Raw genomic sequence first — 13,609 nt, forward strand, 5'->3', positions numbered from 1 at the left:
TGCCCAGGAAGATCTACCTGCGAACAAGCCCTGGCCCTCTCAACTTACATTGAAAATGGATTCCAGAAGAATTTAAAGACGGGTGCTGTCTTTGTTGATCTCACAGCAGCCTATGACAGGGTCTGGCACCGTGGTCTCCTAGTCAAGATCTCAAGATGCCTGCCTCCATGGGTGGCCAACACTATATCGTTTCTTCTCCAAAACAGAAGATTCCAGGTTCATCTGGGTGACAAGTCTAGCAGATGGAGACTTGTCTCAAGTGGCCTCCCCCAGGGCTCTGTTCTGGCTCCTACGCTATTTAATATTTACATCAATGACCTTCCAGAAACTTCTTCAAGGAAGTTCATCTATGCCGATGACATCTGCTGTGCAACTCAGGCATCCAAGTTCGACATCCTCAAGGAAACAATCACGAAAGACATGTCTCTGATATCTGATTACTGTAAAAAATGGCGACTAATCCCTAGCACTGCAAAAACGGTATCATCTGTTTTCCATCTACACCATGCCTCGGCCTCGCGTGAGCTTAATGTGCAGCTTGGCAATACGAGAATCCGGCATGAAGCCCAGCCAGTCTATCTTGGCGTTACTCTCGATTGCACTCTGTCATTTCACAAACATCTCATAAAAACTGCAGCAAAGGTGGGCGTGAGGAATAACATCATTGCAAGACTGGCCAGCTCCTCATGGGGCGCAAGCGCTTCCACACTATGATCATCATCTCTGGCATTATGCTATTCCACTGCAGAATACTGTGCCCCAGTATGGTTCCGTAGCCCCCATGTCCACTTGGTCGATTCCAAATTATATTCCTCCATGAGGATAATTTCTGGAACCATCCGTTCCACCCCGGTTCCATGGCTGCCAGTTCTTAGCAACATCGCCCCGCCAGATATTCGTCGGGAGGCGGCATCATCTAAGTTCATTTCCCACGTCTACACTCGACCGGACCTGCCAATATACGCGGATATCTTCGCCCACCCTGTCCAACGCTTGACGTCTCGTCACCCAATCTGGTCCCCTACGCCTACACTGAACTTCTCTGTTCCAGTCTCTTGGAAACAGAGCTGGCAGTCAGCTGAGGTAAAGAACAAACACCTCATCACAGACCCCTGCAAGCGTCAACCCGGCTTTGACCTAGCACGTTATGATTGGGCCCTCCTCAATCGCTATCGAACAGGCCATGGCAGGTGCGCCGCTATGTTCCATCACTGGGGAGCCAGAGACGACCCGAACTGCCCCTGCAGCTACAGACAGACTATGACCCATATAGTCAACGACTGCCACCTCTCCAGATTCAAAGGAGGTCTCGAAACTTTACATCAAGCTCAACCTGATGCTGTTGACTGGCTACGGAAGAAGGGCAAACGCTAGAAGAAGAACCCATGTGTCAATAACTGTAAACCATTAACTCCCAATAAAGTGATTTGGGAAACTGCACTCAAAAAAAAAAAAAAAAAGTCAGAACAAATTCTTTCACTAGCGTGCTGCTCAGCTCTAGCTTATGATAATGCTAGGGTCTGAATCTGGGAGCTCAGAGCCTCAAGCAAGAAAGGTATTTTCATAACTATTATATTGTTTCCTCAGTCACAGAATAGATATTATTACTGACCCTCCCCAGCGATAGCAAAACCTAGTAATTGATAACTCTGAATCATAAACAAAGCACTAATTTGTCAGTATATTTACTGAATATATCCAATGGAGTCAGAGTATACTAGGCAAGGTGAGGGCACCAAAAGAAATAAGACATTTAGTAAGTACTCAATCAACTAGCTTAATAAAACAGTATGACCTTTATCCTCCAAAGCTTACAACGTAGTTAAGATGATGAAATTAATATTTAAAAAACCCTAAAATTATTAAACATTTTAAACATATTATGTCATGTTAGGACAGTGGTATGATTTCAACTTATACATATTTCCATTTTTAAAAATGAGACAAATGCATCAGCAATGTAAAGTGAAACTACTTAATATACAAATAATTTTCTCTCATTATTCTAGATCAGGAGTGGAGAACCTTTTTTCTGCCAAGGACTATTTGGATATTTATAACAGCATTTGCAGGTCATACAAAATTATCATCTTCAAAATTAACACTTAATGTTGCTATGGAAAAAAAAACACCAGTTGCATATTTACCAGGCAGGGGAGATACCATGACCACGAAGGTGGTTTTCCCAGGGTGAGGCTTATCCACTGCACTCTGGATGTGCTGACCCCTGTGACTCCCCCCTTTCTCTCTCTCCTCCTTTCTCATTAATAAGAGAAATCTTTAAAAGAAAAAAAAAGAAGAGCAGAAAAAAGAAAAGGAAAAGAAAAAACTCCAGTTGCTTTGGCAGAGCCAGACAACATGATGTTTATGGGTCGTGTAAAACATACTCCACCACTGTTCTCAATAATCAAAGCATGTAAGTTAAATGATCTTCTTTTGTATTGTTATATGGGAAACTGAGGAATGTTATGCATGTACAAACTATTGTACTTACTGTTGAATGTAAAACATTAATTCCCCAATAAAAAATTTTTTAAATGATCTTCTTTGCCCATATTATTGACCCTAAAGAATTGCTAGCATAATCGTATCTCTAGAAATCATTTTTTACCTTCTTATGAATGTAAACACAAGTATGAAAAGGGAGCACTGTGGAGGCAAGTTCAAAAAATATATTCTACTTTCCATACTCACTCCCAAACTATCCTTATCAAAGCAAGGACTGCAAAAGCTGAATAAGGGCAAGAGACTGGCATACTTTAACGATGACTCTTTAGTCACTATCAGGCCACCCCATCAGCTGGGGCCCTAATTGGGGAGACCTGAGATTCCCAAACAGACATGATGGGTCTAGACCATGAACAAATCCCTCTCTCCATTGTTACTGGTCATGTCTATCAGGAACAACAAAACAGACCCCTTTGTGGGCCCCCATAGGACCTTGCCCTCAACTTGGATCAACAATGGTACAGAATGTTCCATCCTCCGATGGGAGGCTGGACAACATACTCTATGCTACACCTGAGGAAGATAGGTCCTGATACCGGGGCAGCTTGGAACGTTCCTACTCATGACCACAGATGTGAGCATGTATCTAGAGGGATGCAGAGGCCACTATAGGCTCCTAAGCTGAATATGGGCCCCAGATCACATCAGATCAATGGGGTTTACAGTCAACAATACTTATACACCTTCCCCGTATTTGGGAGCTACTCTTTTCCCTGATGCAGCTTTCTGGTCCTTTTTCCAGCCATGACATCATCTCCCCAGACAATAACTTGGATCCACTGGCATAACAGATTTCAGGCTCAGGGAAAACAAACAAAAAACTAGTATAGCCACAGGCCTTTTGGAATATAACTAAAATATGCCTACTAGCTATTTACAAAACAGTCAACATTGGCCTTAATCATAAACCATTTTTAAAGTCTTAAACACTGACTGTATTATGGTCTCATACAAGTTCATTAACAGTTATAGATAAGTCTTCTTAAGTAAGAATTTATTAAAGTTCTTGAACTACTGAACATAAGCAGCAGTTGGCAACTGAATTCATCAATATGCTGCAAGCATTAAATTATAAACTATACCAGGTGGAGAATTCATTTGAGTTAGAACACTGATTACCCATTTCACGAGTTCTCATTCTTCTGGTTTGATATGGACTGGGGGTGGCAGTAAACGGTCTAAAAGGTTTTATTTCTTACAATATACACTTACAACTCATTTGAAGATTTAATCCCTCTGCAACCTACATTTTTATGTGGTTATTTCAGTGAAATACACTGCTTTCTTATAACTAACAAAATCACTCTTATTGATAATTTTACAACATGTAATGTCCAGAGAAGGGAACTTAAGCCTGAATGGAATGTCACAATGAAGAAGTATAGAAAACCACAACTGGGTGGTGGTGTGTCGGGATAGCCTGAGGGTACTTCTTCCCGAGCTAGTGCTCTCTGGGTTGGAGAGAACTCAACTGGAGCCGATCTAGGCTGCTGCGTGGGAGAGGGATCAGGAACTCGTGCTGCACTAAATTCACAGGAAATACACTCTGGAACTCTCGGAGCCCGAAAGCAATTCCAAGTGTCTTTAATCAGAAGAGCAGCTGTTTTTATACTCTCCAAGTAGGGTGGAAACAGGATGTGACATAGAGAGGGTGGAGCGAAAAGTGACTGGTGGAAGATCAGGGTGTGACAAGGAGAGGATCAGGGTGTGACAAGGAGAGGGGGTGGAGCAGGTGAGAATTTTACCACTAAACCACCAATGCCCTGGAGGGAGTGTGGTGCTTTATGTAAATGTAAAAGTGATTTATGTAAATAGACCAAAGCTTTGAATGGGATCAATAAATCCCTATATAGTCATATGGTTAAGCAGAAGCCAGGGGGAGCTGGCATACTACCCAACAGTAGTGTACCTGGTTGAGTGCACATCCAGTGCAGGCTGGGGGTAGGGATCGACCTGCCATTGTCCATGTTCAGCAGATGCGAGGGACCGCTACAGTGGGAGAGTAGCAGGAAGGATCAGGGAACTCCGAAGGACCACCTGATGGGTCAGGAGTCGGAGCAAGGGAGAACAGAATACACCACACTCTGTTGGAGGGTGAATCTGAGCTCCATTTTTATTCAGCAAGTGAGAGTTTACATATCTTTTAGTCTTACATAAACAATATCTGGAACAGAAAGTAAAGTTCATTTCTTGATTAGATGGCTTTGCGGTTTTACACAGAAATGTCTTACTTCATGGGGTGATGCATTTCTGAGTAATAGGCTTAGCAGATAGTATTTTATGTAGAGTTTTAACATTATTTCATAAGAGGAGGTAAGTATTACTAAGAATTTTTCCTAAAACTTTATGTATTTGATGACCCATAACTTTGTCCACCTCATTTCCTGTTCATCTGTATCTAATCTGGGAACAGGGGCTGTTTGTCCCCGATTACACGGCATCATTACCATGTACATAATGAAAACAATAATCAGAGTTTCCAGTTTAGATCTGCTCAGGATGCCAAGACCCACTCCCAGAATTCTTCTTCCTTGAAGAGAGTTTTCCGGGGTGCTGACCCTGTCAGACCCATCGTTCTAGATTTGAGTGGGGCGTGGCAAGCAGAGAAGCAATTACAGAAGCCGTATCTTTCACCTTCTACACCCCATAAATAATTTTGGGAAACTTCCAATCTCCAAGTCTCCGGTGGTTGGAACTATATAGAATTACACCCCTGCTATCTTATCTTACAATTTTGTTAATTATTTATTATTATTATATTATTATTACTATTATTATCATTATATGCCCTTGATTCTAATCACCATTATGACTGAATAAGCTATCAACTACATTGCCAATTTTAATCCCCCATCCACTACTAGAACATGTCCTGTAATATACGGTGATTCTAAAAGAAACACAACTGCATGTGCCACCTCAATAGGCACTCCAAACCTCCCAAGAGGGATATTTTTCTTTAAATCTTCTTCTTTCCATTGTTTCGTCATGTCTGTATGAATAAATCCTAGAAAAAGAAATGTTTCTTTAGTGGAACAGAGTCGACATTATGACATCTGTTTGAGTTAAAAAAAAAAAAAAAAGAATTTTCTCCTGAAAATGACCATTATTAAGAAGTATTTAGGGAACACAGTTTTGTTAGCAATCATGAATTCTCTACATTTTTATTAAATTTCAACCAGTGAACATTTGCTGAACATTCACATATACTGCCCCAAAATATCCTGGCCAATATAAGAGGGTAAGTACAAATGATGATAAGAACTCTTCTCCTGGAGTAATCTATAATTTACTAAGTAAACAGTCACTTTAACCCTTAAATTAAGAAAGTCTAGTAAGTATTTTTTTTCCCTTGGTTGTTGGTTTTTTGGTTTTTGTTTTACATGAAGGGAGGGCTGATGGATTCTTATAGATATATACTCAAAGCTCTGTGGAGCCGATGAATTTTCACTTGAGTTGGGTATAGAGAGGTAGGGAGGAGGCAGAGTAAAGGAAAAGAAAGCATGCAGTGGGGCCTGACAGCTGCTATGACTGAACTCTACTCTAAAAAAAAGTGGGTGTCTGACACCAAGCTAAAATATTCACCAATATTGGCTTTTCTTCTTTATATTTGATAGAACAGAAGCATTTCCAACAAACCAAGAGTTGTTCTCTCACCATTATCTGAAGCTTTATTTCAGTTTAGTTTTTAAAGAAAGAACCCCCATATATTCCATTACTGCCCCCTCCATTTCCTTCAGATTATTAACATCTTACATTAATGTGATATAACTGATGAACCAAGATGGATTTATGACTATTAAGTAAAACCCACAGTTTACACTGGAATTCACTTTGGGGGTTGTAAAGTCCTGCTTTGACAAATGCATAATTCATGTACCCACTATTTATAATAAAATTATGATAAACAACAAGGTATAATGTATCATATAGAAAAGTTTGCTGACCTAAGAGTATATCTGCAGCTTTTTAAAACTCAAACCCAAACCATTTCTTTATTGAATTTTAATATTTAAATACAATGCCAGGTTTTAGACTCTTACCATTGTTAACAGTTGTCAGATGTGCACAATCTAATGTATCTACCCAGTTCAGATGTCTACTCTTTGGTATAAGTATGTAAAATCTAGAAATAATTAAAAACAACTCCAGGCATTTTTAAAAAATATTTATTTTATTTATTTATTCCCTTTTGTTGCCCTTGTTGTTTTATTGTTGTAGTTATTATTGTTGTTGTCGTTGTTGGATAGGACAGAGAGAAATGGAGAGAGGAGGGGAAGACAGAGAGGGGGAGAGAAAGACAGACACCTGCAGACCTGCTTCACCACCTGTGAAGCGACTCCCCTGCAGGTGGGGAGCCGGGGTTCGAACCGGGATCCTTATGCCGGTCTTTGTGCTTTGCGCCACCTGCGCTTAACCCGCTGCGCTACAGCCCGACTCCCCAGGCATTTTTTTAAAAGAGGAAAAATAGGCTAGTGTTAAAAGCTACACCAAGATTTTTATCAGAGCAAATATGCATCTTTTTGACATTGTGTGTGCACAAGTGGACAAGGAAACATAATCAAGGAGCAGTGTGAAAGTAAGTACACACCTAAGACACAGCAAACCTAAAACAGTATGCTTTCAGTAGCTGCCACACTTATCCAAGCATCTGTCAGTAAGAATTCCTCCAGGTAGTAAACATAAAAGTTCTTCAATTTAGCATTAAGTGCCCTACAGAAATAAATGAAATGCTATACTATTTGTCAAAAAATGTAAACACACACCCTTAAAGCCTTGATGGCTTTCTTCCCAGAATTACTAAAAATCATATATTCACTTGTGCAAAATAAATTATGTACAAATATTATTGTCTCTGAATTATTAGTTGCAATGGTAGAGGTTTAGAAGTCACCTAAAATGTCCATCAAGAGGCAAAAGGTTAAATTAGGATATAGCCATAAAACAGACATTGTCTTTTAATTCAGCTAATAAAAGTGACTGCGCTCACAAAAGACCACGTCAATGTAGACTCCACTTATATTGACAGTCCTCAATAAGGAAATCTGTAGATTCTATTTAGCTTGTTGCCTTGATAACTATCTCACTCTAAATTAAGCATTCATTTTTACACTGTTCCCATAGCATCATACATATACTTCTTTATATTCATCACATAGCAATGTAATTATTTATCTATTTATATATTCATTAAGTTTATTTATTTATTCATGAGAAAGACAGGTAGAGAGAGAGAAAGAACCAGACACCACTCTGGTACATGTGCTGCCGGGGACTGAACTCAGGACCTCATGCTTGAGAGTCCAATGCTTTATCCACTGTGCCACCTCCTGGACCACTAATTATTCATTTATATATCTATATCTCTTACTATACTTAGCTCTTTGTGGGAGAAATATCTTTTTCACTTTTGTAATTTTGGAAAGTAGAACAAACCTTACTTATAGGAGACACTCCAGGAACTTTGTTTAATGAGTTATTCTGAGTTAGGGAAACTTGTATAGCCTTTAAAACTCTCAGCTTTTCAATTATCATAAGTAAAATTAACTCTTCACCTCTCACACTATTCCAATCTCTAGACAAAATAATATATGCAGCCCCAAACCATAAATAATCTGTATAGTATATGGGTAAACTAGGCTAATGCTAAAGTCAATCCAGTTGCATTAAACACAAACGAAAGCATCTTTGAGACGATAATCCAGATTTTTTTTTACTCTTTTGGTTTTCCAAAAAGATAGATTTATCTCTACCATAGTCATTTATCCAATATTCATAGCTTTGAAAAGCCTGAGCTTAGGCAGGCTCTATGACTAAACAATGAATTAGGATGAAAATGCATTATAGAACAAAATGATTTTGACAATTCCCTAACCTCTGCTGGTACAACATGAGTGCCAAATAATCACCAACTCTAGAGTCCAAGCTCCAGCTTAAAACCGAAGTGTGGCAAACATCTGTTCCTTCTTAAAACAATGAATGAATTATTTTTTTTTTCTTCTTAAATACCTACAGAACAGAGAGATTCTCTGGTGAACTGGCAAGTGTATATGGACAGTCACTTTGTTCAAAAGTCAAGTAAATACATAACCAAAAATTCTACCACACCAGGTAGTGAATGATAGTGTAGATCTGAATTTTGGCACCTTTTTATTACCTTCTTAACTCATGCAAATTTCTCAAATGGTAACTTAGTAAAAGAAATAATGGGAGAGTCGGGCAGTAGCACAGTGGGTTAAGCGCAAGGACCGGCTCAAGGATCCCGGTTTGAGCCCCCGGCTCCCCACCTACAGGGGAATCGCTTCACAGGTGGTGAAGCAGGTCTGCAGGTGTCTTTCTCTCCCCTTCTCTGTCTTCCCCTCCTCTCTCCATTTCTCTCTGTCCTATCCAACAACGAACGATATCAACAACAACAATAATAATAACCACAACAAGGCTACATCAACAAGGGCAACAAAAGGGGGAAAAAATGGCCTCCAGGAGCAGTGGATTCATGGTGCAGGCACCGAGCCCCAGCAATAACCCTGTAGGCAAAAAAAAAAAAAAAAAGAAAGAAAGAAAGAAAAAGAAAGAATGGAAAGGGAAGGTTTTAAATACATTAAAATTTTATAAAATTATAAATATGGACAGTTTAGGAAGATTATATTGGGGGGGCCAGGCAGTGGCACACTGGATTAAGCGCACATAGTACTAAACCCAAGGACCCACATAAGGATCCTGGTTCAAGCTCCAACTCTCCACCTGCAAGGGGGTGACTTCACTAGCAGTGAAGCAAGTCTGAAGGTGTCTCTCTTTCTCTCCCTCTATCTTCCCCTCCTCTCTCAATTTTACTTTGTCCTATCCAAAAAAATTGAAAAAAATGGCCACAGGAGCAGTGGATTCATGGTGCAGGCACTGAGCCCCAGCAATAACCCTGGAGGCAAAAAAAAAAAAAAAAAGAAAGAAAGAAAAAAGAAAGATGTAGAGTATATTAGCAAAAAAAAAAAAAAAAAGAAGAGGCACAAAAACCTAAAACTTATAATAATATAAAGAAATTCAGGGGGGCAGGCAGTGATGTATCTGACTAAGCACACACATTACAGGGTTCAAACCCCCTACTCCCCACCTACCAAGGGGAAAGTGTTGGGCATTAAGACAGCTCCCCCTGCTCCACCCTGCATTCCTGATACTATGGCCTATTTACATAATCATTGTTTTGCCTGAAAGATCCTCACCCTCATCCTCATTCCTTTGATCTATCTTCTTTCTACCTTGAGACCCTCCCCACCTGCAGGGTAACATTAATCCCACCAGTTAAAACCCTCATAATAGTTGCTAAGAAAGTTCGTACGTTCCCAGCGTGTTTTTGCCTTTCTCCACCCCCTTTCCTAGCCATTTCCGTTTTTGCCACTTCCGGTTCTATCCTATAAAAGCATTGTCTCTCTGATCAATAGACATTACATTACCACTCTGCCACGAGTTCAAGACTCTCTCTCCTGCATCACTGAGTAGCAGCCCAGGCTGGCTCCAGTCGAGTTCTCTCCAACACAGAGAGCCCGGAAAGAGGTACTCCCATGCTAGCCTGGCAGGAAAGCTTCATGAGTGCTGTAGCAGGGCTGCAGGTGTCTTTGTCTCTTTCCCTCTATGTTCCCCTCCCCTCTCAATTCTTGCCTGTTGTTATCCAATAATAAATAAAAAGATTTGGGGGGAAAAAAAGAAATTATAAGGGGGCATTATTATTAAGCTCACCTTAGCTAGAAATCAAAAGATAAAACTCATTTATTAACAGTTCTATTATAAAATAGCTATGTAACTTCTTATCAGTAAATGTCTCCTAGGTTCTTACCTTGTAAATTATAAAAATGTTAGACTAAATTATTTTTACAATCCATCCTACTTTAAGTTATTCCATAATCAGAATAAAATGTAAAAATGTTTTATGTGAAATGTAAAGTACAAGAACTTTACAATCATTTCCAGTTCATTACTCAATCCTTTTCACAGTTATTTTTAGAACAATTTTACCCAGATGTCAACATTTGAGTAACAACATAGTCAATTAATGGCTTCCATCTCAATAAGTCAAAAACCAACAATTATCTTTGTGAGGTATTTCAAATAAACATATAATGTGTTTGTACAGCTAGACAAATAGATACATGATTCTATGTGTGTTTCTGCATTTTTAAATAACTACCTGTAACATTGTCATGGTTTTATGTCTTTGATAAACTAAGCTTTTGTTTGTACTGCCTGTGCTCTGCTGAACTGAGGAATCACAAAGAACTAAGTTCTCTATCTTCACCTCCACTAAAAGCTTCGAATGTACTCACATTACCACATAATTTAAATAAAGACCAACAGCTTGTAACCACTCAACTAAATTAATGGACTTGTCAAACTCTAAAAAAAAAGATTGATTGTGAGCCTTGTTAATTGATTGTGAGATGTTATTTGCAAATCTGTACAAATATTGAGATGTTCTCATTTTCCAGACAAATTTTTTTTTTTAATTATTGGGTGCAATGCTATTTTCAAAACAATGAACTGTGTTGTTTTAAAACTCGACTTTATTTTGTTCCGGAGTCTGTAAATGTGTAGGATCATGATTACTTGAGGCACCATCTATAATTTTCATCTTTGTTTTTTTAACTGGATTAGTACTGTTTTGTACATGCTAACCTGGTTTGCACATTTTGAGATGCAACTTGGCGATGTTTCTAACTAGTTTTAAAAGCATTGTAATTATTACGTGTATAAAAAATACTTCTGGACCTGTTTTGGCAGGAGGGTGATATACACTTCTGAACATTCTGAATTTCACGTTTAGGAAAACCTATGTTCTTATGTGTGTATTTTAAAGAAATTCTGACTGCTCATATCATCCTGTGAACTAAGCACATTGGGCAGCATTGAGTTTTCATTGAGGCACTGAGTTGTTTCAGTTCCTTCTGGGAGGCCTTGAGCGTTTGGAAATCAGATAGGAAAACCCAAAGCTAAAGAGTAATGCTCATTTCTCAAACTGAAGGCTTTTCTCAGCTTCACCTTTTAAAACCTAAGTTTCACACAATTTTTTCCTGATAATTCTGTGCTCTTATTTTGGTATGGGTGGAGGCTACTTTTTAGGTCTACCTTTAAAAATTATTATCACCACTCATACTCCAATCCTCTCTCCATTCTTTCTAACAGATTACTTCGTACACTGTAGAAATTTAAGTTAAAGGATGAAATTATTAATTTGCAACAGATTTATCGCTGGGGTCTGGTGCCCACATGAGAACTCCATTGCTCCCCGAAGACTTTTTTTTCTTTTCTTTTCTTTCTTTTTTTTTTTTTTGTTTTGTTTTTTGTTTTTGACAGAGAGAAGCAGAGAAAGAGTGAGAAAGAGACAAAGAAAAGGTGCAACACTGTTCTACTGCGTGAAGCCAGGTGCTAGCTAGCTCATGGTAAAGGAGGAAATATTTCAATGGATTTGTAGAATGTTTTGTGTTCCTAAGTGCAGATGGAATAGGTCTTGTTTAAAAACTGCGACAGTTTGAGGGGCTGGGTAGTAGTAAATCCCATTAAGTACACACATTACCATGCACAAGGATCCAAGTTTAAACCCTTGCTCCCTACCTGAAGGGGGTGCTTCATGAGTAGTGAAGGTGTCTCTTTCTCCTCTGTCTCTCTTACCTCTCTCAATTTCTCTGTCCTAACAAACTGGAAAAAGAAGGAGTACGAGGAGAAGGAGAGGGGTTGGAAGAGGAAGGAGAAGGAGAAAGAACAAGAAAATGGTCACTGAAAATGGTGGATTTGTTGTGTAAGAACTGAGTCTGAGCAATAACCCTGGTGGTGGCAATAAAAAAGAAAAGAAAAGAAACAAGCTGGTTGTAAGTTGTATAACTATTTTAATTTTTTTATAAATAATTGTTTTATATTTATTTTCCCTCTGTTGCCCTTGTTGTTTAACATTGTTGTTGGATAGGACAGAGAAATGGAGAGAGGAGGGGAAGACAGAGAGGGGGAGAGAAAGACAGACACCTGCAGACCTGCCTCACCGCTTGTGAAGCGACTCCCCTGCAGGTGGGGAGCCGGGGGCTCAAACCGAGATCCTTATGTCATGTCGGTCCCTGCGCTTTGTGCCACATGTGCTTAACCCGCTGCGCGACCGCCCGACTCCCTCTAATTTATTTTAAAAGCCTCAGTAGGACAGAGGAATTGCTCACTGGTTAGGGCACCTGTTTTGTCAACCCATGTTCAAGTCCTGGCACCACATGGAAGTGATATAGCTTTGAGGAGGAGCTCTGACCCTGTGGTGTCTCCCCTTTATGTCTTTTTTTTTAATTTCTGTATATAACTTTTATTTCTGGATATCACAAACTTGAATCAGAATACTTTAAAAAATATTATTCTGCATGCAAATTTGGCAAAGGACAAGGATCCAGTTTCTCTGCCTTATTTTAACTATTGAGTTTTAACTGAACAGCCACTTAACAGATATTGAAAACCAGTAAGTACAGGTGACAATGAAAATGTGGATGCGTTCATATGATGGTATCCTACCACTATGCACACGTTCAAGTAACACTACTAGTAATTAGCCGGGCACACAGGCAAAAGGTGGACAGAGGAAACCTACTCCTTAAAGAGTGGATTTAAGGGATTGCACATTGTTGTCATCATTATCATCGTTGTCAACCCTTTATGTCTTTCTAAATGTGAAAGTGGCTCGGGAACAACAATATCAGCCATATTAGAGAAGATTTTCATTCTGATATTTAAGTAGTGTCAATGAAGTTTTAAAAACAAACTAAAAGCTTTCACATAAGAATTGGAGACAGTCATCAGCACTTAACAATCTAAACTATACTTCTGATTATTCTGTCTTAATATCTTCTGATTACCTATATTTGACATGCCAAACTAACTGACTCTGCATCCCATTTAATTATTATTTTGAAGTCAATAAAATGGGTTGTCAATACAATAAGAGAAAACCTACCAAATATGTTTCTCTTTCCCTGAAAGAACTCTGATTTCTGAATACTTAGCTCAAATCACAGTTACTTTTTTCCTTAGAGGTGAACTGCATTTCTGTAGGCTTGATTTTTCCTATTTTTTTTTATTACCAAGACAGATC

The 13,609-nt window shown here is 39.0% G+C and overlaps 1 protein-coding gene across 3 annotated transcripts in view; it reads right to left on the reverse strand.

Moving 5' to 3' along the window:
- The window catches only part of CBR4 (carbonyl reductase 4), a 214,723-nt gene that overhangs the window by 188,978 nt on the left and 12,136 nt on the right, over nt 1-13,609 (reverse strand). Inside the window, exon 5 of one of the 3 annotated variants that reach the window (XM_007527231.3) lies at nt 4,596-5,515. The exons of the other annotated variants lie outside the window; for them this stretch is intronic. Within the exon in view, the coding sequence (XP_007527293.1) occupies nt 5,337-5,515 (179 nt within the window). The 3' untranslated portion in view covers nt 4,596-5,336. Of the gene's footprint in view, nt 1-4,595; nt 5,516-13,609 lie in introns of those variants that run through there. 3 annotated transcript variants of the gene reach the window in all.

The sequence above is a fragment of the Erinaceus europaeus genome, chromosome 2 (genome assembly GCF_950295315.1).
Source record: "Erinaceus europaeus chromosome 2, mEriEur2.1, whole genome shotgun sequence".
NCBI classification, from domain to species: Eukaryota; Metazoa; Chordata; class Mammalia; order Eulipotyphla; family Erinaceidae; genus Erinaceus; species Erinaceus europaeus.